Raw genomic sequence first — 25,989 nt, forward strand, 5'->3', positions numbered from 1 at the left:
TTACCGATTAATGCCCTTATGTGGTTATAACAAATCATATCCTTATAAAGGCATAAGAATCATATCCATATTTAGTCATAGCCAATGCAGTCCAAATACAGCAAGGCTACTCCCATAGACTCCTAGGAAGTACAACGCGTTCTTAAACAAATCAAGCCTCCAGCAGCCCGGAAATTCCCCCTGCTTTTGTTTTGATTTGTCCTAGAACTCCTGAGAGTCCTGAAAGAACTGCCAGTTCTTAGTGACGTCTTATGTCCAACCTTACGTCAAACTCGGCACCTTCCATGTATAAATATACCAGCATCTGCCTTAAGCAAACACACAGTGGTTTGGAGCAGATCGGCTATCTACTTATCCGAAGCCCAGCTGATGCGAGTGCCGAAGGAAGCCGACCCTCCCATTGACGCACTGAGAGAGACGCTGACTTTTCTCCTGCCGAGCACATCCAGCTCCAGTGTTTCCAGTCACCCTTGTGGGTTGTTGGGAGATCGAGTCCTGAGAAAGAGATACAAGACCTCCTTCATTCTATAACCAAGGTACGGAGCTGATTAGATCCTCAGAATTCTTGATTCAGATTCTTGGCAAAAACTAACAACTTAAACTGCGGCTCACTTACTCCTTCCATCGTACTAGGCTTAGGTTAGGTACACCGGGGTAGGCGTATCTTAGAAGCACCAGTTGAGCACGTTTAGTCAATGATTTTAAGTATGTATATATTTTATCCATTTTAAGTATCTTATGGCTCAGAAACCATATAAATGCTTTTACAGTATTATTTCATAATACTCCTTTTACTGTGCGCACTTTATTTCATGATAAGTATTGCAATTGTGGCAATTCATTTCTCTTGCATGAGAAAGAAGACTGCTCAATAAATAACCACTTTTATTGAAAACGCCCGTCTCTCTATTTCTCTGCACTCCTGGTGAAACTAAGCATGCACGATTGAGCGAAATAGCGGTCTATTGTTTTCACACGACTCTGGAGATATACTCCTTATTCTAGGGGGAGCACAGTTGTTATGTTTATGCGGTTGTCAGAAACTAATCACTTCTTGTATATTCAGGAAAGTTAACTCCTTCCTGTTCACTCGAGAAAGTTTCTAGTGACCTCTGAGCTAGCTAGCATACCTAATTAAGTCTAACATTCAGTAGAGACCTAGTTGACCTCAGTCCTACGTCTAAACTACCGTTTATGTTATTCCAATGCGCAGAGCCTATTGGGAATATAGGAACTACACAACATGGCGCCCAACGTTTGGTAAGGCGATAATTAACGCAAGATACTAGAGTAACTCAGTCGTGCTTTTCACACAGACCCCTTTTCCCGTAAAAACTCCAATAGACGTCTGGAGTGGGTAAAAGGTTAATATCTGCCAAAACTTAGTAGGAAGAGATTCCTATGTATTAGTTTTTGGTTTAGTCAACGTTGAAGGATACAGTGTTCCAAAATATTGTGCACCTAATTTTTGTTTCCTTGAAACTTGCTCTGCAAACTTTCATTAAACAATGTCAACTAACGGCGACAACAACGAAACCGGTGAAGATGCAGTAGATGCGAATCAACCGGGTTCAGACGTTACAGGGTTTAATGAAAATGAACCGGATGCTATAATCATCCAGGTCAATATAAGAAAACAATAACTATGAAACTTCTAAAAAATTGATCATCATCAAGAGGTGGTATGGTCATATTTGTGGTAGAGGCCCATGAATATCGGCGGACAGAGGTATTCTATTCCTGGATACATTTTCCAGAAGCACATGCTGTGACACGCGAGTTCCACTACTACAAAATAGAGGCATCTCCAGAGGAATACGCCCCTTTCGAGGACGTTGAAATTCCACTAACATACCAAGAGCACCAGATCTGGTTTAATGGCGCCCTAAAACATCAAAATCACATTACAAGTCTCGGTCCACTAGGTAGACCAGGAGCCACATGGCCGGTTCTAGCCAGCTATACACCACATTTAGACATCGAAAAAATGTCAGACCGAGAACTTTTAGTTCAACTAAAACAACTAATTAAAATACATAGACAATTGGTCCAATATGTCATTCTGACTTCAACAGCCCAACCAGCAATTAGAATTCCACAGCTAGCCCCTCATCAGGGGAACACAAAATTACACCACAGACTATACAATCGTCATTGGTAAATTACCCGCAAAACGGGAACAAATTCCATTCTGGTTAGCTCAAAAAAAGGCAGTATTTCCTGATACTACACCTAATGACAAACACAGAATTTTGACTATCTGTCTTCCAATGGGGATCGCACCACATGTGGAGGATTGTGACACTTGGGGCACAGTCTTTGCTTCGATATACACAAAAACACATGGTGTTCCGTCAATGGCGGTTATACCAGACGTACTAAGACAGATTAAAAATGAATACGGTCCAGAACCTGCTTTAACTCTAGGTATGAAATTAATGAAAGACTTTAAGCAGGTCTCGGCTATATTACTAGCCAACATAAAAGGAGAAGCAGCATCTGTGGCGATACGCCAAAAATTGAAAGAAACAGACATAGCAGAACAACCTTTTGAACTTGCCAGAATAATTGAAAAATCCTAAGAAGAACTAGGTAGAGATAGTTTGGGTGGGAAACCACTAAAACCACAACTAACTGAAAATCCTGAAAAGACTTTCATTAAAAATGATCTCAATTCTCAAAAGAAGAAGTGGGAGGTAATGAGCAATCCACTCCCAGAGAAAAACATTTTCAGACCAGAGGAAGGTCTCCTCACCGAAGAGATAGATCTCCAGAACGAGGAAGCAAGTCTCCCCAAAGGGAGCCCTCTGAAAAAAGATACAACCTTAGAAATAGGGACAATTTGAGAAAACCTGACAGACATCAAGATATTGATACACGTCCCTCTCGATCTTTTCAGAATTCCTCACAGAAATCGGAAAGAAGAGGAAGGTCAGAACACAAAGAAGAGCACGTCAAGTCCAAACACAAGGAGCCTGCTCATCAAAGTAAAAAATTACAATTTCCCAAAAAGAAGGTAGCCAGCATTAAAATAAAACATGCAGAGGATTCGGAGGACAACTGAAAAACGGAGAGTGGGCCCAGACAATGCTAGACAGCGCAGCAGAAGTGACCATAGCTTGCAAGATCCTGATGAATCTTCTGGAGACAGTGGACACAAATGAATACATTCAAGTGGAAACTGCAGACACCCGAGTGAGCGTGCCCCATACATTATATGAAATAACATTGCATATAGAGGGGGACAAAACTAGGAGAATAAGAGGTCTCTTTTGGGATAACTTATCTAAAGGCTATGATATCCGGTTAGCTGAGAAAGACTGGCCAACAGAGTTTGTCAGGGAGTGCCCACATGGCGAAGAAATGATTATGCCTCTCTTCTCAAATCACATTCCAATTCATAAAAAATACACATTTGCTAGAAAATGGGCAGTGGCCCAGGCCCCTACATTATATAAAAATCATGTAGGATGGGATGAGGATTCACCTCCCCATAAAATCAAGTTTAAAAAAAAATCAACCTACTACACAAAGGCAGTATCCTGTTAAGCAAGAAGTTAAACAAGCACTGGCGTTGCCAATAGGTCTCGCATTAATTAAGTTTGAGCTATTGGCATTGTTAAATATTGCAACACCAATTGCAACAAAAGTGTATTATTGTAGGCCAATAAAATGTGTATTTATTTTTGTAGCAATTGTGGCATGCGCATTGATAGGTCGCGAGACCTAAAAACAGTGGGCCTGGGGTCACAGGTAGAACCCACGTCCCTAAATCAATATGCCATATGCATAGTAATTGTGACATTTGATTCACCTCTAACATGGTTATGATTACCCAGCCTAGGAAATCACGGTCACTGGGCACGGCCTCCTAACACTGCCATTAGTTGTTTAATAGGTATCTCGATTGGGATTCTTGAAGAGATCAACTTCCAGAAATGATAGATGTGATGTCTTATGTACACCATAGACAAGGTAAGATGTTGAACTTGTACACTTTAGCATATTGTGGAATAATGAGCTCTCCAATGCTGCTAATGATTTGGTACTGTCACACTTCGAAGTTTAATGTTGCCAAAATGTAATGTGGCCAATGGTTAATATTGTCAAATGTTTTGCAATCTTCAGCATTGCACACCGTTAATGCTGTCACACGTTAATGCGGAAAAGTTCTGTAGGGGTCATAGCTGGCACTGTTCAGGGATAGTGAAAGTAGATTGCTTGCATTTGTACCTGCTGCAAGCAATATTTGTGGTAATATCAGGGAACCCCATCTTCCTCGCAGGTGACCTCACCGTGCCCTGCGTGGCCAATTCCTGGGCGCATTCTTCTTCTAGAACCCCTCCTCCAGCAATTCTCAACACTTGTGAGTGCATAAAAATAAGCAACTTCTGAATTGTACCGTTTGAACAGGAAATACTGCTTTAAAATGGAGTTCGAATAGTCAGCAAACAGCAGTCAGTTGCAGGCAAAAAAAAACAAACATCAAATCAAATCTTCCGAGATGATGCCCTGGAACTCAGGAGCTACAGTTTAACTTCTGTTGTGAGAGTGTTTCTGTCTCAGAAGAATGTATGTAAATTATTTAAAAAACAACACATGTTGCTGAATCTTAGTAATACATTTAAAAGAATCAGATATTTTAAAAAACACTAGATCTGAAGGAGGTGAATCTAAAAATGGACCTATCTGCAGCTGGAAGCCCATATGGTTGGCTTGAAAAAAGAATATTAATAAAGAGTGCTAACTCTGGCTGGGTAGAATAGAAGAAGCAGAAAAACCATGAAACAGCTTGGTGGAGTCATGCAAAATAATCTACTGCTCCATTTCAAAATGAGCCTCTGAATCACTCGGTGAACATAAGTGTTAGAAGCATCCACCATCTGGCACGGGGAGCATCAGCCGTGGAGCGGGGACTCTGAGTATAGTTTCCCTAAGACGGGAATGATTCAGTGTAAAGATGAGGCCATAGACAAAATGAGAACTGAGTGAACGTGAACCAACTACTGCATTGCAAATGCGACCCTTCATTAGAAAAAACAACGGCTTTCCTAAATAATATTTCACTGCCGCGAGGACTTGAGCTCGATGCCCCGATGAGGTAAAAACAACGTAAACACAAAGGAGGTCACAGCGAAGGAATATTGCATTGAAGGATTCTTCAATTAGTGCGGCCCCAACACATTCACAATGTTTAAGCCAACTTCAACAATAAGTGCAACGTCATACAATTACCAGCAAGGCCGGTATCAAAACTAAAGTTTGTCTCGATCAAACTGGCCAAAATAACGCCACACTGCAGGAGGCTGCGACTAGAATGCGTCCGGGGGGATACCTGGGTCATGGCATGCAAAGAGTGGAGGCACTGAAAGTGAAACCAGCCATGAATAATATGGGGAGGAGAAGCCGCCACCACATCAAAGGGAGAAGCCCTGTAATGTGGTGGCGGCCGTGAAAAAAAATGCAATTAGGAGGGAGGGAGGGAGGCTGATGCGCGTGCTTGTTTGGTCACGTGATTCACGTGAACTCAAAGAAAACCGCACGAACAAAACCCTTGGTTTCACGATTATTTTGAGCACTTTAATTCTCGCTGCGCTCAATGCGCATACGCATTGATAGGTTGCGAGACCTAAAAACAACCACGAGGACTGACAGGGGAGACTCCTCAGCAATCCTGCATATTAATGTTTTAGGAGAAAAGATAGTTGTAAACATACTAGGCGTGACCGCCTGACAAGATTGGACAAAACCAAAGAAAAACAGCAGTCTTTTCCACTTTTGTGGTGTCTTCAAAGCCCTAGCCTAGCAACATTTCATCCACATATAAAGCACCATAAAGAGATCAAGCATAATTGGCATCACAATGTTTGCCTCACCCACTATTTAGGACACATTTTAAAAAACATTCAGCAGAACAATATAAATTTGAGTCGCGAAGTGCAACAGCCCAGGAAATTGAACAGAGACAATCAAGTTGGACTTCAGGGTCTCTTACAAATATTCATCCTTCGAATACTGAGTGAGGAGGATATTGTGCAGCTCTTATTTCCACCTTAAACTCAGTGAGAGGAGGTGACGGCAAATGTGACTCCATGGAACACACAGGAATGTATCGAAGGCAGTATAGACTACACCATGCTAAACCTAACAGTATGTTGTGACAATCTCAAGAATATGGGACCATGCTGCAACACCGACATATCATGCACTCTGCACTCTGCACCGAAGGCATTGTAGAGTACACAGAGGAGATCAGTAGAAGAGACTGCACAGAAGAAAGAGACTGCACCGAAGGCATAATAGTGTACAGAGGGGATCAGTAGGAAGAGACTTCACCGAAGGCATTGTAAAGTGTACAGAGGAGATCAGTAGAAGAGACTGCACAGAAGGCATTGTAGAGTACACAGAGGAGATCAGTAGAAAGAGACTGTTCAGAAGGAAGAGACTGCACCGAAGGCATGGCAGAGGGGATCAGTAGAAAGAGACTGCACATAAGGAAGAGACAGCACCGAAGGCATAATAGTGTACAGAGGGGATCAGTAGGAATAGACTGCACCAAAGAAAGAGACTGCACCGAAGGCATGGTAGAGGGTACAGAGAGGATCAGTACGAAGAGACTGCACACAAGGAAGAGACTGCAGCGAAGGCATGGTAGAGGGTACAGAGAGGATCAGTACGAAGAGACTGCACACAAGGAAGAGACTGCACACAAGGAAGAGACTGCACCGAAGGCATGGCAGATGGTATAGAAGGGATCAGTAGGAAGAGACTGCACAAGGAAGAGCCTGCACCGAAGGCATTGTAGAGGGCACAGAGGGTATCAGTAGAAAGAGACTGCAGCGAAGGGATGGCAGAGGGTACAGAGGGGATCACTAGGAAGAGACTGCACATAAGTCATGCCATAGGCTAGAGAGCATAGATACGGCAGATTAGACTGACTGTGTGTGAGATAGGTTGCAGGTAAGCGTGGTCAGGCGCACTCTGAAGCAATCCAACTCTAGGGAGCTGTGCGGATTGAGACTGCTGGAGAGCGGGGACGCCGTCTCCAGGAGAGACCGACAGGGCTCGAGGCGGTGGTGGGGGCCCTCTCTGAGTCTGCAGGGGACACCAGCCCCCGGGATGGACAGAGACTGCAGGGGATAGAGACTGTCGAGTGCAGGGCAGTACGAGCCTGCAAGAGACAGACTGCTGAGTAGACACCTACATGAGGTCCGCGATTCTTTGTTGTTTAAAGAGGCTCAATTGTGCCAAAAAGTGCTGAACCAGCAAGCTCCATTTTGTAGCGCTAGCTTAGCTCGGAAAGAAGCGGCCACGGGGAAGAAAGCATTCAGGGCAAACAGAGGGGAGAGGAGGTATAGACTAGATAGGGAAAAGAGTTAAAGGAGGGATGGGTGAAAGGTTGAAAGTAAGGAAAGTAGAAGGAGTGAAATATAACAAGAAATAAATAGATACAGGACACAGAAAAAGAGATTGAATCCTGAAACAAAAGGGAGAATTAGGCAACATTAGATGGAGGAAGTGTTTGATATCCTAGAGCAGGGGAGATGCAGGTTGTCGTGTGAGATTGTTAGGGAAACTGAAAGTAAGGCCGGCCATCGGCCAGCCATGAATAATTAGGGGAGGAGAAGCCGCACAGCACACGCTGGGAGAAGCCCTTTGATGTGCTGTGCGGCAGTGAAAAAATGCAATTAGGAGGGAGGTAGGGAGGCTGATGCTCGTGCTTGTTTAGTCACGTGATTCACGTGAACTTAAAGAAAACTGCAAGAACGAAACCCCTTGGTTTCACGAGCATTTTGAGCACTTTAATTCTCGTCATTTTCCAATGGAAAAGGCGAGACCTAAAATCAAGTCAGAGATATCTTAGATGAACTTGAATATCAGGGGGTTATTGAAACATGCACCTCACAAATGAACAATCCTTTGTTTCCTGTCTCCAAGCCAGACGATTCATATCGTCTAGTTTTGGACTACAGACACCTAAACTCATGCTGTAAAACCTTTGCAGTACAAAACTCACACAGTGCAGCACTAATGAATAATATTGTGCGCAAAAAATATAAAACAACATTAGATATTGCAAATGGTCAAAACATTGCACCAGAAAGCAGGTATTTAACCGCTTTCTCAAGCATGGGGGCCCAAAAGCAATTTTGTCGTCTCCCACAGGGATTCAAGAATAGCCCAGGATTATTTTCAGCCAGGGTAACAGAGTTACAACAAATGTATGATGATGAGGCATTATCTTATGTCGATGATCTCCATCTTATAGACGATGACCCGGAGACACTTGAAAAGAGTTAACACCATCATACTTGGGTTCGCATCTGAAGGGTGCAAATTCAACTTTAAAAAGTCGCGAATTGCCCACCTAACAGTCCTGTTTTTAGGATATGAGTTATCAAGTGAAAGCAAAAGCCTAGCAGACAACTTCTTAGAGAAGTGTGCAGTACTGCAAGCTCCAAAAGAACGTACAATCAATTCTAGGTTTCCTGAATTTCGGAAGAACATACATTCTAAATTATGCAGAGGGGGTTAAACCTCTCTACGAATTAATAAAACCCAATTTCAAACCAATTAATTGGACTCTGAAACACACAGAAATGTTACGATCATTACAAACAGACATGTTAACTAAAACCAAACTGCGCAACCGAACGCAACCTTGTAATCAGAGTCATCCCAGGAAGATGCGGAGTCACATACCTGACCTCTAACGTTGGAGAAACGGTACCAATAGCTTATAAATCACACTTGTACACACAAGCTGAAATTAAATTCAGTTCTACTGAAAAAAATCTTACTGCGGTTCAAATTGCTGTAGCAAAAGAAAAACCCCTAGTCCAAGGAACTAGCATATCTGTTTTAACAGCAGTATCAGCCCTGGAGGCAGTAACAAGACCACACATTCCGAATGCTGTGGCATTAGATCCAAAATGGATACAATGGGAAAATTCTCTTGCAACAGAAGTGAAACACGCATTTGATCCAAAAATGAAAAAATTAGAGGATCTGGAACACGAACATGAATGTCCTCTGTCAATCGAAATTCTGCCTCTCGAACAATACAGCTGTGTAATCTACACGGACAGATTTGCACAACACTACGTTGTGAAAATACAAATTTACAATGCAGCGTGCGCGATTGTTAAAGGCCGCTGGCGCTTAGGTAAATTCAGACCGATGGTCACTAAAACTGAATCAATCAGAAAATGTGCAGCTCAGCGAGCTGAACTCCTAACTTTAAAGATGACGCTTGAAAATGCCAATCGCGAATTCCCCACACTAATAGTGTGCGATTCACATTACTGCGTTGAATCTTACAATAATTCCATGCAGACCTGGATTAAAAACGGTTACAAAGATGAGACAGGTGCCACAATAAAATATAAAACACTATGGGAACAAGTAGTTCTTTTGCAGAAAGAACTACAAAAGACTCACGTGACACATACGCAGAGTCTTCAACGTGATGGCGTTCACGTTGCACGGAATTCATTGGCTGACAGAGCCACAGCGGCAGCTGTTCAATCAGCTTCCGTAGCTACAAAAAAGCGTCACAAGGAGGCTATGGCCAGCATGGGCATTGCATCGCGGTACTCTAGTCCATTCCATCCCGAGGGAAATGCGGTATTGGAGAGAAAAAACGTGACATAAAGCAATCTTTAACAGCGTGGGTATTAGGTTCGGGTGATGGGTGGGTCAAACACCTGATAAGTGTCCAACGTAGTCTTAATAACCTGCCAAGAAATTCTCTAGGAGGTATCAGTCCGTACAAACTTTTCTTTGGTATTAGAATGATCATTCAGGACCTGAATTGTCAGACTTCAGTGGTGAAACAAAAAACCTTTAACATCAAAGATAGTTTGGCTGTTTTACAGGACTTAAATGAAACAAGAAGAAGTCTAAGTAACGAAAAACTAAAGCCAACGACCACTGAAGAAAAACCACCTGTCCCAGCAAGACCTGTCTGGATTCCAAAGATTGGGGATCTGGTCAGAGAAAAAAATCGCGATGAAGAAGGAATTTGGGCCTTCTTACAGAAAAGCAGTACCTGTCTTAGCTGTCAGCGGAACAAGATCAGTAGTACTACCGCCCCTTGCTGGTAAAAAGGAGAACAGAGTTGTGTCTATCGACCTGGTAAAACCACAACCATGTGGCCAATAATAAGTAGTAGGCCCAGTGGATTCCCAAGAAGTAGCAGAAGACCAAACCTTGCTACAATCCAAGATGTTCAAACTGAAAGACTAATCACTTTTTGATAAACCTGCAGTGAATAAAAAAGGACTATGCAACAAAGCCATGGAACTTGTGCCTCTTGAAACCCAAATTGCAACAGTTCGTCAAGAAACACCTGTCTACAACGATGTAGTCTCTGACTAATCTAATAAGACAAAGGAAGAAGCAAATCCAAAGATTAATAACAATCCTGATGCCATCCAAACAATTGACAGAACTGCATCTGGCTACTTCATCAACTTCAATGACTTTCTGATGATCCAAGTGAACATGAAGAAACGCCAGCAACAAAAACTTTCAAAGAAAAAATTACAGAACTCTTTCATCAACTTGGAGAAACATATCTGATTTCACCCTGGATTGAACTGTGGATTGTGTTAGGTGTACTTTTCCTCCTTCTGTGGCTCATCTTGGTTTTAAGTTTGGGTAGATTTATTGATGGAAAATTTAGTACAATGGACACAGCAAGTCAGAACATCAACTTGGTCATAAAACCACACAGATCTTCTCACATCGAAAAAAGAGAACTATCATCAGTGAACATCACAGCCATTCCTATACCTGGTGGTGTAGCATGGGACAATACTGACTATGAAATCTATGGCCTGGTTGAGCTCTTGAAATATCCACATCAATTCAAGATTTCTTTAAGTGACTTTGTATCACCTAGTACTTTCTCTGATGATTGGGACTTTAAAAATATTACTAATAGGAGGTCAGATTTAGAAATGTCAGCAAAATTTGCAGAACATTATTATTTACAGGGTTCATCGAATTATGAAGAAATGTATCGCTTCAATCACTTTGGGCATCATTATTTGCATAAATCATCTAATCCTAGAAATGTTTTCAGTTATAATCAGTGGGAACATTGTCCCACTCCGCCAAAAGGCAGTTAAAAACATTTTATGAGAAATTACCATACTTCTCAGGGTTTAATATCACTGATCCAGAAAAGATTTATTTTAAAATTGCGAATAAGACAGGAGTGAAAAACAGGTTGACAAATACTAAATTGATTTATTCTAAAAAGTTTTTATGAAAAAATGTCTACATTTGGTTTTGAATTTTGGAAAAACAACATCGAGACAAAAACTGTCTGAGGTACAAAAGAATGGCAGGTACAAGGTTTAGAATCATTATTCAGAGCCTGCATGATCCCCGAACAAATAATGTTTCTGAATGACACCATTCAGCAAACAACCTGTCTTGGCATAGCCAAGATAAAAGATTTAAACAACCTGTCTATACCAAAGCCTATGCCTGATAGAAACACCACTACAGATGAGGGTTTAGACGTGTCCTATATTTTAAAACAAAACAGAACTATTCCTGAGTGCAACAAATGGTTGATCTGGCCCACAGACACTAATAACTGTCAAGATAGATTCCTGAATAAAATACAGGGGTTCAAACAGAATAGGCCAGACCCAAGATATTCCCTGAGACAACATCCAGGGATTATAACAACATACTGTTTAGAAAAACTTTGCCTAGAATGGCTACAGAAATCCACACTACCCGAAATTAAGCAACACTTGACTTTACTTAAAGAAGGTGCTGACTTGCGAGATCTCTTACTGGGACCTTGCAAACAGCGTCAAAAACGTTTCATATGCGCCGGTGTATACGCAGCTTACAATGAAGCTTAGAAAATAACACAAATTGAAACTGCAGAAAATATACAAGAAATTGATCGTATTAATTTGGAAAAATCACTTTCTGTAGTGGACAATGGGTTAACGACTGTCCTCCAGAATGTATTTACTGGACAGCATTGTATCACCTGCTATTGATATAAAAGAACAGGATATGCTAATGTTACAACATGGCCAGTCCCAATTACGTTCTATTGTACAGCTAGGCTGGACGTTACAAAATCTGTGTTCAGGCAACGTGCCATGGAGTCTAATCAACACAACGTCATTATTTTCTATCTTTAACCTTACTGATAGACAAATCTCTTTGGCACAAAGAGGGGCAGACTATACAGTGCTGAGCATTGAAAAACTAGAAAAATTACCATTGACTATGTCAGAACGACCGATCATTGAATGGATAATACATGGCACCATTACAATCCTGATAACTTTTCAGTTTCAATACTGCCAAAAGGATATACCAGCAGGCCTGTATGAAAGGTTGGGTAAAGGATACATCAAGTCAACCTGGAATTTGCCTTGTACACATAGATGTTGGGGTGGGGGAAAGAAAAAAGTATTTCTTAGTGGACACAACTGTAAAAATTCACTAAACGGTACACTTCTGTGTCAAGGAATTAACTTGCATGGAGCCTGCGAAGGTTCATCAAACAACCTTTCATGTCACCTGCACGGCACCCCTGCTACACAGATAGAGCCTTTTTTCAGACAGCTTTCCAACGGCAGCTACGTTGTAATAAATGACCGCAGCTGTTGTGGCATGGTGCCAGGAAAAGCCTACCTCATGAGCTTTACTTCCATGGTCACTTCTTGTATGTAAGTATTGTATCAAAACAGCAGTCCAGATATGGAGGCGGCAATATGGCCTTCTTTGAATATCTCTTCTATTCGAATTAATATTCGTTGTCATACTTTATTCGATAGAAATTCATCATAAAAGTACAGACATACAAATATATAAAAAGACAATCAATCCAAAGTACTACAATTACATCCAAGTCAGTGAATAGCAATTTAAAAAAAACAGCAAGATAAAAACAATGTTTAAAACAATGTTTTGGTTATTAAAAAGTTTTTTATGTTTATGCATTACCCAACAGTCTAGAGCGTATTATCCAAGCACCCCCCAGGTATTTCGCCACCCCACAAATAATGTACATAGAAACCGTATTGGTTGTAATAATACGTAGGGCTGACCTATGATCTTTTACACCCAACTCCCTGCATACAGGTTTCAGCCATTTAGCCCTAACAGATTTGTATGCTGAACAGGCAAATAAGAAGTGGCCAAGGGTTTCCTCAGGACATTGGCAACCTGGGCATTTTAATTCAATTCCCCCCTTGGACTTCCACTTTTCCAAAAGGTTTTTAAGGGGCAGGGTGCCATATCTTAATTTCAGGAACAGGGTTCTGCCTCTAGCAACTTGGATGAAATCCAAAAATGGTTCCAACTTCATAGAGGGTTTGTGAATAAGAAAGTTCATCGTTAAAATCCCCAAATTTGAGCTGTTGTTAATCTTGGCCTCAACCCAGTCCCAATATAATTTCTTTACAATTTGCTTTGGAGGAGGGACTTGTGACGCCCAGGACTCCCCCAGGCCTATTGATACTACTAATTTCTTAAGGTTGTTAAGCCATTTTATTTGGTTAGAAACATTTAGGGCTATTAACTCATCCAGCACACTGGCATACCCGGCTAGTTCCTTCTAAGGCGCACCCAAAATAGCAGCGGCCTTAGTTGAACTTTATCCGAGATAGATTTTTTACCCATATCAAAAAATAGGGGTAACAGAGGGGTAGAAGCTGGAAGTGAAACTAGATCTCTGATAAACTTATTTTCAGCAGTTACCAGTGCCTTGGTATTTTCTGCAGCCCATAATTCGGTGCCATAAACTGCCGAGGACAATGCCTTCCCTTCATAGACTACCAGGGCAGGGGCGACCGGTCTACTAGAAGAGAGACGCTGGTTCTTTATTATTGCAACGGACACCCTTTTTAGATTTAGTACCATTTTGGAAATGTGGGAGTCTCAGGGCATACGGTTGGACAATCTCACCCCAAGATAATCAAATTCATTCACCACCTCTAACGGGGATCCACACAAAGTAAGATGAACCCTCCTGACCTTTCTGTTGGGAGTTAGGACCATTAGCTTCGTCTTCAAAGTGTTGACCGTTAACCCGCGATCATCACAGAATAGGGGAAAACAGTCAAGAAGCTTTTTAAGGCCCTTAGGGGTCTTGGACATCAAGAGGGTATCGTCAGCAAAGAGGAGTGTCGGTGTTTTCTCCCCGGCAAGGACGGGGGCATCTGCCGGGTCCTCCCTCAAATGGTCCACCACCACATTTATAAAGAGGGAGAACAATGTCGGCGCCATCACACATCCTTGCTGTACCCCCCTGCTGACTGGTACCCTCTGTCATTTGACCCTGGCGCCCCCATCGTATCCTTGCATAGTTGTCCTCATGCAATTTGATAACCAGTTGTAGCAAGGGACTAGGAAACCCCATTGCTTGTAAAATCTCCCATAGCTTGGCACGTGGGATAACATCAAACGCCGTTTTCAGATCAATGAAAGCCAGATACAAACAGCCCTTAATAATCGATACTGACTTCCAATAAACCGCACAAAACCGGAAGACTTGATCCATTGCGCCGACATTCCGCCTAAAACCAGCCTGAAAATGGGTCATTATCCATTAACCATGTCTCCACTCGATTTATAATGACCCTGCCAACTACCTTTGGGTTGGTATCGATTAAACTAATTGGTCTGTAGTTGGCAGGGTCCTCTCTATTGCCTTTCTTAAAAATTGTAATCACCTCCGCCCCTTTCCATGATTCCGGGACGGGGTGGCCTAGCTGGATAAGAGTCATTAGACTAGCTATATACTCTGCCCAGATTAAGGGATCATGTAATAGAAGATCACCGGGTAGGCCATCTGGGCCGGCCGCTTTGCCTGGAAGTATCTTTAAGATTGCTGCCTTAACTTCTTGCTGGGAGAATGTTATTTCATTACCCGTCAATTCCAAGCCGGGGTTGCTGTTGCTACACTCTATTGGTGGAAGGAGGGGAGTTTGATCGGCAACGTCACAATACAATTTTAAAAAGTGAGCGCGCCATTGCTGGTCAGTAATATGGTTTAAAATAGGATCAACACCCCTCCGGTCTAGCACGTTGATCAGTTTCCAGAAAATAGTAGAGTTCTTTCCACTGGCAGCAATTTTAAGCTGCTGCCAATGCTCTTCCTCCCAATTTTTCTTTGCTAGGGCAATGGAACCACAATACTCTTTTCTAGCTAGTTTTACTGCCATCGAATCCTTTCGTTTTATCGCTGAACCAATGGCTTTTCTCTTGGCTCTACACTCAGCTGTATACCACGGATTCGCCTTCGGCGGTCTATTAGAGTTCCGCCAGAGGTTCCTTTGGGTATTTTTATGAAAGTTTTCTCCTATTTTGTCTATGAATGTTTTATACTGGCCCAATAATTTATGCCCCATAGAGGAGACCTCTCCCCAATCCACTGCTGCAAGGCTAGAGGTTTCTGCTTTAACTAATTCCCTAATATTGTTTATTTTGTCCTCTTCGAATTTTACCACATCCCACCTCAATTTCCGGTTGCAATTAGAAGGGAAAATATCCTTCGTGACCATCTCAGGACCCCCTTTGTTGCTAAACCCGTGTCCCCAATTAATTTTCATACATAGTGGGTTATGATCACTGTCTGAGGACTGCTTGACTTCCATATCTTTTAAACTAGCCCAAGAGTGAACATCTAAAAAGATATAATCAATTCGCGATGGGCAGCTTATCCTATTGTAGATCATTGCCCCTTCACGATCAGAAGTGGTCTGGCCATTTAGTGCCCGTAAATTATGGTCCAAAGCTAATGCATTCAACTGTATTGCTCTGGCGGTCCACTTCCTAATAGGGGGCAACATTAGAGGTGGTATGGCCTGTCTCCAGTCTTCAGAATTTAAACCCAAAACGTCCTCATCATCCAGTGGTTCGAATGTGCAATTAAAATCGCCCCCCCAGCAGGATTTTAGATCTAGGTGGGAGCTCAGACAATTTAGCATCTAACAACTCAATCGTTTGAAAGGTTGAACCGCCCTGAGCCCCTCTTGCATAAACACAGAACAAATGAACGGTGCCCCCATATGGACTTTTCAAAGAAATATGCAAAATGTCATTTGACTGTGTATTGTGTGTGGTAACAGTACAGTTCAAGTTCACCTTTACCCAGATAAGCAGGCCACCAGAAGGGCGGCCTTTTCCTATAGAAACTGCTGGGACAAAATATGAAGAGTACCCATTTTTATATTGTGGGGACAGGCACCAGGTTTCCTGGAACAAACAAATATGGAAAGGGTCAATAAAATCATTCCAGTCCGGATTTTCAAGGTTTTTACTTAATCCTGCTATGTTCCAAGAAATTATGTTAATAGAAGAAAGAGCTATGGTTGTTACAGTAGTTGTGGGCGATAGGGTACATTCCACTTCAATCATTCTAGTGGCCACATTATCCACCGACACCTCAGTATTTTCTCCAAGTGTGGGAATAGCCTGCGGTAGCCCTACCTCCTCCTTCGAAACCTTTTGTCCGGAAACATAGATCGAATGTCAGTCAACTGCTTCCAAGGTACTGAAACGATTAAAGCAGGGTAAAGGAGGGGGGTAATGTTGATGGCCAAACCAATCCCCTTGAAACTGATTAAACCCAAAAGGGGGCCTACCTACTCTCCTTCGTACTGTGTTCCACCCTCTATATTCGCACCCATCCCAATGGTTAACATTGTAGTCCTGGAAAGGCTCTTCTCTCAACCCCCTTCTTATATTGTTTGGAGCCCTTAACCAACTCCACCTATTACTGCGGTGGTCTGCAAGCATATAGAAATAGGAGAGGGGTTTGAGTAGAATTGAGGAATTGTTGTCACGTGGGGATCCGGCACAGATATACTCCACTGTGCACGGATTCTCGAATGTCACAACAATACAGTCACCCTGGAGGTTTTTTGGCTTCTCACCCAAGGTGCTCTCTCCAGCATAAGCAGATTCCTGCGGATGTTGTGCGGAAGTGGATAGTTTCTTTCTAACCAGAGGCAGACTTTGTTTTTAAGAGCCCAGTATGATTCTGATGATGAGGGGGGAGCTCAGGAACTCCCGTTAGGACAATCACATAGGGATGGGCATCAGGGGGCAAGTTAATATTCCGACGTGTTTTAATATTTGCTGCAAGGGATTGAGGCGGTTTGGGATCAACAGTGATGGGAGGATTAGGGGCAACAATGGTGGGGCTATTTACTTTCTGGGGTATACTAGGCACAGTGGAGGGTGGTTTATTACAGCTATTTGTATTAGCCTTGGTTGGAAGTATTTTGGATGAACGCGCTTTTGGGGTAAGGTTTTTCCCTACTACTTGTGTGTTGGACAATGGTGGTATATCACCAACCGGTGCTACTCCACCATTTGCCTTTTTAGCGGAAGCTTTTGGTCTGGCTTTTAATTCCAGATTTGCTTTGTCTTCGCTATTTACTAAAGTAACCACAATGTCCCTCTCCGCCTCTAACCCACAGGGCGTGCCACTTGGATCACTAGAGGTTCCTGCCTCGTCCACTGTATCTATTGGGTCAGTACTATCCTTGTTGAATGTTTGGGTGCATTTAGGGATAGCGCCCTCCCTCAAGCCTCTTTGTGCAAGTGATGTATCATGAACGTTTATGGCAATCGAGAGAGCCGCTACGGATGTTGAAGGGGCTACTTGAGGGGGCAACAAGGAAGTAGAATCCTTGGGTACAGATTGACTGGTAGGGATAGAATGACTTACAGGTGTAGGCTGAATAGGATCTAATTGGGGAGTGCATTGGGTTCTACTTGGTGTGCGCGCAGAGGCTATAAGGCCTAAGGATGATCTCCTCGCTGCTGCGAGATCCTGCGACACTCTTCTTTCCATGAGGGCAATCCCCTCATCGATTAGACTGTTTGTGCGCACAATAAAATTGTCCAATGTACCCGTCAATTTAGAAGCACTAGCCGCAGCCTTACTTCTGGTTTCCCGAGTACACATCCCTGTGCCCAAGGGTCAACGACTAACTGATACAATATGTGCAGTACAACAGCAATAGCCAATTAGTAGCAACCGACAATAGTATATCACAGTAGCCAAAAGTACTCACACTGGATAGACCCAAGGTAACTAGAAATAAGTCAAAATGAAGAACCAAGAGCTGTGGCCCAGACCAGACTCTACAGGCCTCGGAGGGCCACAGAGGGCACGCCCTTTGCCCGGGCTTCGCCCCGGGCTGGGTCCCGCGTGCGCGTTGCTGGTGGACCTAATATACAAGGAGTCTCTGAAGTGGGCGGGAAGAGGACCAGCTGCGGCCGATCAGCGGCGCTGGGCAGTCTGGTCCTCACAGTCCCGCCTCTTGTCCGTGGATGCTTCAGGCAATTAATGCGAAATCCTCCGGTTCCAGGAGATTAAGTGTCAGCAGAGTTCCAATCCGGCGAGCGGCTCCCGCAAAGCGGGGGCCGCGAGAGGTAGCGCGGTGGCCAGAGGGAGAACAGAGCGGAAAGATCAGCGGGAGCAGCAGTCTGTTGAAGGAACCCACTGAGCACAGACGCTGCACGATCTTTGTGCTGGAGGGGGCGGGAAGAGGAACAGCTGCGGCCGATCAGCGGCGCTGGGCAGTCTGGTCCTCGCAGTCCCGCCTTTTGTCCGTGGATATTCGTATTGATACTTTAAGCAGAATGAAGTCTATTCTTTTACAGACAACTGTGCCTTTAACCTCGTCCAAAGAGACGTATAATCTGCAAGTTGCAAGGACAGCAGCAGAGATACATACATTATCAGCAAATTGCCCCGTGCATTTCGTAGAAATGTTAAGTCAAATCTTAAACATGTCAGATACCAGTGGCATCACGCATGTATTTAAGACAATTTTTTCGGGACTACTAACACCCTTCGAAGCAGTTCTTGGCATCTTCCCGAATTTTGAGCGTTCTGTGTTCTGTGGCCTGGCTTTGATCTTGGGACTCGTATCAGGAATCTTATTTTTGTTCCTTCTGCTTCGATATGGTAAGTCAAGTCACAGACCAAACCCATGCAACAATGGAAGAAACGATCCTAGCAAATACGATACAGAGAACGGATTACTAAGGTCCTCGGATTGGCTCGGCTAAGAGATCTGAATACTACCTGGTTTCTTTCATTCAGACCAATCTGGCAAGATTGCATCTTACCTGTTCTACGTTGCTTGCTTTGCGGAGAAGAATGAGTGTTGGACGTCTGTCTTACACTACCATCAGCAGTACCTATGGAAATCGATACTTTGCTTGGTTCGGTAACGGCTCATGCAACGTGTTGTCCCCAGCGGCTACCTATTCTGATAACGGCATTCGTTGAGACCTCACCATTACGATTAGGTGGCGGTGAGGTACGAGATTAAAGCAGCACACAGGTACAACCTTCCGTGAACATTGCTTATCCAGACACCGATGATGGCAATGCTTCGCACATTTGCACTATTTCTACTTTTTCGGACCTGGTCCAACTTTCACCTACTGTTGTGGACACATTTTTTACCAGCCTGAGTTAATGTTCTCTCCTAACAACGAGAATAATTTTTGAAATAGCGAGCACACTGCGTTCCCTGAACTTTGAATTCGGACTTCAGTTTTGATAAACAGAACTCTAAAAAACATTGGAACTATTTTTTTCCACAGAGCGAAATTATTTTTCTCCAGGTCCCAAAATATTTACCCCTTTTTTGGCACATGATACTCTGCTTAAAGTAGAACTATTCTTAGAGAACAGAACTTCTATTTTTAGGAACGGTAGAGACAATTTTTTGACTTAGCCTCTAGCACATGTACAGTATTGCATCAATATGTGATGAAATGGTCTCGACCTTCTCTTCCAGTGCGGGTTTAATGCGCTGAGAAGTTTGGTACCAAACTTGTCAGTCTTCAGTGTAGCCATTATGGTTCTGTGGAGTTCGTAATGACAACCTCCCAGCACCATATGCTCTTTATTGCATCACTGCACTTACAGTGCCCAGGAATGGCACTGTAAGGGCAGTGGTGCAATAGCGCACCCTCCCTCCCTTCAGCGCCTTGAGACTCTCATGGGTGAGTAGCGCGCTCTACAAATGTATTGATTGATTGGGTACTGTAGGGGCACAGGGCTCATGCACCTGTGCCCACACCTCTGGCATAGGGCACCCAGCTAGAGGGATGACTGAAGTATGCCAGGGCAGTGGGTTCTGTGGGCATGGCACACAGGGATGTGTGCCATGTCGAATCTTTGTTTGGTTCTGCAAAGGCAGTGTGTGGGTGTCAGGGTACAGGGCCCCTGAGGATGGCACAATAAGTGCTGCAGCCCTCAGGGGTCTTCTCTGGTCACCATGCCCTGGGTACCTAGGGTACCATTTACTAGGGGCTGACAGGTGGCCAGAGATGTTAATTGGGTTTTAGTTGTAACAGTTTTAGGGCAGGAACAAAGGCCATGGGTACCTGGTTGGCAGGACTCCAGGGCACACTCAGTCAAAAAAAAGTTGGGGCATACCAATGCAAGAAAGATGGCACTCTCTCACTGGCGCTCAATACGTTTTTTCCCTTCCTCCTGCTGTGGACTTATGGTTTCAACCAGCTCCTTCCCCTCCATCTCAAGCCAACAGTCTGAACTGCCAGCACTATCCCGATGAGTGACAACCAGAAATAGCTGCAGAAGACCCCAGCCCGGGTCTCCACCGATTTACAGACATGCAGGTGGCTTCAACGCATTTCGGTCTAATTTACTTTCATATTCCTTACGCCTATGTGTAGTACGTAGGGTAAACACACCTGGAACGGAAGACCTCAGCTGCTGAGGTAATAGTTCACTTGAATCCACTGCCCTACGACCCCTCTAGCATGCACCCGCAGGCAAGACCTGTCTGCCTTAGTTAACAGGAGATAATAAACAATATTAACAGACCCGCGTTCAACAAACGCCCCCACCTAAGCCCCCATGACATATATCACAGCCACATGTGTTAAGTTTGAAAGGTGACAAGATTTAGGCTGCACTGCAGACTACCACCACAGGGAACAACGCTCACTCTGTACCACTTCACAGCCACTCACTACGACTGTGGCTGTTGGACGTTACCCTGCCACACAGAAGCCATCTCGTGGAAAATACATAGACAGAGGAACTGGTGAACACTGTGCTATAGAACATCCACATCCTATTCAGTCTGAAGCTTCACTACCTACAGATCATAAAGGAAGAACTCCAGTGTCACTCAGCATCGTGAATGGATACATGTCTGGTATATGGCAAGCTGTGATCTGTAACGACCAAGCTGGCTTTTACCAAGCAGAGCGGCCAGACTGACCTTTATGCCATAATGAGCGCTTCATCATCAGATTACATTTTTCAGGCATACTGGAAACAGTCACACATTATGTTGTCTGCTGCTCATACAGCGAAGCCGAACTGACCAGATTTGCATTTGGGATACGCATACGAATTAAATTACAATGAACAGTAATGAGCCTCATAGCACAAGGTCTGTTAAGACAAACAAGCTTAAGGGGCCCATACTTTCATTTACACATTTTCATATGCTTCTACAAACACTAGGATTGGTTTGAAGCTCAAGACTGTCTGCTTATGGGACTGTCTGTATTTCGCTCATAAAATGCTTAGAGTCCTACCTTGGGTGTGCTGCTCTTCCAGCTGGGCTGTCATCTGGATCTCAGTTTCATCCTCCTTAGGTAGTTCTTGAAAGTTTTCCCCAGCGAAGTAGCTCTCGATCAGTTGGATGGCGATGTCGAGGGACAGAGAGGCCATTTGCTGGCTGATCCATTCCCCTGCCCCCTGTGGAAGGATCTGAATGAACTGCTCAACCACAATGATTTCCACAATCTCTTCAGGGCTACGGATTTCTGGCTTCAGCCATCGCCTGGCCCAGTCCCGCAGTTCATAGGCCACCTCCTGAGGTTTTGCACCTTCGGTGAATGTCACGCTGCGAAACTTCCTTTGGTAACTTCTCTCACTCACACCCAAGTGATCCAGTATGGTCTCTTTCAGGATGTCATAGTCTTCAGCAGTGTTATGGGGCAAAGCCTGGTAGACAGCACAAGCATCTCCAGAAAGCAAGGGGCCCAGGTGCTCAGCCCACTCTTCCTTAGGCCACATGGCGCTCTCAGCCACAAACTCAAAGGCTCTTAGGAAGGTTTCTGGGTCATCCCCAGGCTTCATCTTCCCAAACTTGATGATCTGCACAGGCATCTGGGATGCTGCTAACAATTGGACTTCAGGTGCCGACTGACAGGCCTGTGGCGGAAGCAGGACTGGCCGTGGAGGCAGCTCCATGGTCCTTGAAGTGTGCTTGGTCTTTGTCCTGGATCCTCTCTGGTGCTCAAATAGTTTGTCTTACCACAATCACTCCAATGATCATGTGCCACCCATGCTGGAAAGGGTGTCAAAGAGAATGCAAATTTATTAAGTAAGAGTCCCACTCCTTCAGTGGGACAGAGAAGTAGCTGCAGATACTCGTCAACCAGTTCCAGCGTCTCTTGGGACAATTACATTGAAACCAGAACCTGAAATGACAAGAGAGGTGTTTCAATACAGTTTTCATTTTTAGGCAGTGTTTTTAATCTGTTGCATTCATTTACCGTAAGAAAAAGCTTGTTAAGGAATATTTATCAATAAAAAGGACAAGCAGAAATTCCACTTTTGGCGGAGTTGTGCACACTTGTACTTGAGACCTTCAGGTCCATCTCACATTCATTCTGTAAAAATGATCCTCCTTCGCGGGCTGCCTGCCAACGACTAAACAGGCAGCCCGCGAAGGAGGTTTAGGTGAATAAATCCTGGCGAGAACCAACAAGTCAGGGAGCGAACTGCTTTTCCTTGCCAGTCTGTGTTGAGAGACTCAGACCCCTGAGGAAGGGTAATTCCTTTACCCAAAATGCATTGGGTACATGTGGAATTTAAAAAGTGACATGGATTTGAAAAGCAATTGAAGATAAAAGTATACATATGAAATAAATATTGGAATACTTTTTCAAAGTGAACACGTCTGAAGAAATCATTTTTACAGAATGAATGTGAGATAGACCTGAAGGTCTCAAGTACAAGTGTGCACAACTCCGCCAAAAGTGGAATTTCTACTTTTTCTTGTTTGAATTATATACAGTGTTTCTAGACAAAACACTTGGAGACTGTAGCACAAAAAACTACACGAAAAAAAGGATTACTAGTGAAAATAGAGTGCACCAACGGACATTATTTCAATAAAAAGGACAACTTTTCCAAACACTAGTATCACCCTAACAAGCCCCCGCCCATCCTTTCCTTGCTGGATGATCCAAAGATAAATCGTCATTATATAATTCAGCACTAGACTGTTCGGCACTACACTTTCATTTGTCTAGTTTACAGAAGATCGAGAGACCATAAACACACAAATCAATTGACACTTAACCCGTTCCCAGCGTCGAACGTTCAGCGCCCAGTGCTGAACGTTCGGAGAACGAATGCTGGCCCGTCGGCCAACGGTCGTGCGCAGCACTGGGGAGGTAGCGCTCGTGACGACCGTTGGCAGACGGCAGCAATTAAAGGGTTAATCCAACAACAAGCAAAGAAAGCCTAGACTGAGGTGAGGAGATCAGGTCGACAGCACGGTGTTCATGTGTTGATATATAGTTCAACAGTGGCTTCCAAATCACAGCAAATCTTTTATCCTTCACATTTCCAAAGAGGTGGTCCAAAGACTCCCTACTAGTATGTGGGCCCCCCTCTCCCACCGAGCCCCCATGCAACATGTGCCATATTAATATTCATTCTGTGCAACTTATTCCCATAGCACTCTTAAACGATTGACAACCACTGCTTCCTTTAAATTAGGATACCCTGCGATATTGCTGATCATTTTCATTGCTTCTTCTGCTAAAGGTACATGTTTAAGGCAGTTCCATCATATATTCAAAGCATTCCCGTCCGGTTACAACCATTCCAACATCTAGGCTCTAGGCTGCAGTATCAACCATGCATGAGCTTGTAATGCATTTCTCTATTCCTGATAAATAATAAACTGTTTTGCAAATCAGACCACAAGGTCTCCCAATCCTTCCTATTTAGTGTGCATCTCCATGCACCTCTAGGAGGCCCTCGTGGGAGAGATTAGGCTTCAAGAGGATCTTTCGAGCTTAGAGCTAAAACCTTCGCACAGCTCATCACCTAGGGAGGAATTTGGGAGGGTGTCACATTTCAGATTCATCTGAGTTACATTCGTTTAACAGATGGGATAAAAAGCTACAACCATTCTTTTTTCCAGTTACAAAATTGCCCACTAAATGAAAGTGAGACCTTGTTTTAAAGACTCACTGAAGTCAAAATCAAAAGATTTATATAGCGCGCTACATACCCAGAGGGTCTCAAGGCGCTTGGTGGTCAAAATGTGCAGGTCTTATTTTTGGACCATTGCTATTAACCTTAGCTACGCCCCTTGGGCGGCAGACCACAGTGCGTTCCTGCACTGCAGGGTTTTACTCCAGGCCTTGGCCAAGCACTCGTCCATATAAAGGCAGAAATATATTAACCGACAAAGGTTGCAAATAGACTGGTTCCATTTCCAACAGGAGCACCTGTAACAGATACAGGGCGCTCATGATTGATTATTGTTCATTACAGTTTTACTTTACAGATCATTTGCAAAATATTCAGCCCCAATGGGGGCCATCAAGAAATTGAAAGGCGTATAGTTTACATTATTAGAGACAACCACAATATGGATCAAGATAAAAATTTAACACATGATCCAAACTAACCAGGAGTAACATTAATCCCTCCTCTACCCGCCTCAACAAAGTCTGTGCAGAAATAGTGACCAGAGTACATGCTGGCACAATTAACACCAACTTTTACTCTGTGATTGAGGGAATTCTTAAGGTACTCCAAATAAAGGATTGGGTGGCCACACGACTGCCCCCAAGTTCAGGATTAACGTTATTGTACTTCAGAAGTACTTGTGAGCACCTCAAAGATTACACATAGATTTTGCTTGGATCTTTTCCAAGTTCCGGTTTATTATCTTCTTCAACAAAAGGTAGCCAACGTGTGTTCATTCTGTATCATTTTCTGGACTTTGTCAAGGCTTTGACGTCAATTCTCTACCGATGATGCTAATATTGAAATGTTATCACACTCGTGGCCTTGTAGTCCTGCGCAGTCCATTCATGGTGCTGAGGCACTGCCAGCCAATACTCAACTAGGCCATGGAAGCTGCCATTTTCAGGGGCTGCAGCGGGCTCTTCTGTTGCCAGGTCAGACGCAACCCCCATTGCCCTTCACCTCAACCTCTGACATTCAGAGACACCCCCAAGGAGCGCTGTGATGGGGGGCCAATTCATGCAGTAGAGGAACTGCCTGTTCGCGGTTACCGAGCATATGTTTTAAGTTGGGCCGGGAGCACGTCCAGCTGCTCTGATATCTTGGCCATGCCAAATGTTTTCATTTAGACAATGTCTATCCTACTTGGCCAAGAAATAAAAAGTGGGATCCATTTTCAAGGTCTTAAATTATTTTTTAAGATAGAGGGGAAAATTATCCTATAAAGGACATTTAATCTGTGTATTATGTTACTGCCCTGGCATTCAATACAACATGGGTCCCACTGAAACGGGCATATTCTCTTCAAGTGTTCTGTAAGTAACAAAAGGTTTAGCATTTCAATTTCTCTATATTAATTTGATATACTGTTATGCCTTGACGAGTTAAAAAGGAAGAGGAGTTTTTATGGTTCATACAACGTAAAGAGGGAAACATCTCTAACAGTATATGTTAATGCATATCTGGGCAAAAGATTTTTTTGGGGGGATATCTTGCATTCCATATATGCGCCATGCAAATAGTTAAATGGTCCAAGCAAATGGGCTCTGTGACTGGAAGCCCTGCCCGATTCCCATTTGTAGGTATCAGTCCTGATTTCGCACCATTTGCGATTATTGTGGAAGATGAATTATGATAATTGTTGGTCATTGCCATACGGGGGAATTGGCTCCCTTCCCCACAAAGATCTCTTAAAAGAACAAGCCTAC

General features: G+C 43.6%; 1 protein-coding gene across 4 annotated transcripts in view; it reads right to left on the reverse strand.

Annotated features, from left to right (window-relative positions):
• LOC147725709 (uncharacterized) overlaps positions 1-25,989 on the reverse strand; it is a 218,115-nt gene that overhangs the window by 181,394 nt on the left and 10,732 nt on the right. For all 4 annotated transcript variants that reach the window (XR_015309801.1, XR_015309800.1, XM_086964391.1 and 1 more), the window contains one exon: positions 21,598-22,488. Coding sequence is in view for 2 of the 4 variants with exons in the window: in XM_086964391.1 (XP_086820517.1) it covers positions 21,598-22,258 (661 nt within the window). In the remaining 2 variants the exon portion in view is untranslated. Of the gene's footprint in view, positions 1-21,597; positions 22,489-25,989 lie in introns of those variants that run through there.

The sequence above is a fragment of the Lissotriton vulgaris genome, chromosome 3_2 (genome assembly GCF_964263255.1).
Source record: "Lissotriton vulgaris chromosome 3_2, aLisVul1.2, whole genome shotgun sequence".
Classification (NCBI taxonomy): Eukaryota; Metazoa; Chordata; class Amphibia; order Caudata; family Salamandridae; genus Lissotriton; species Lissotriton vulgaris.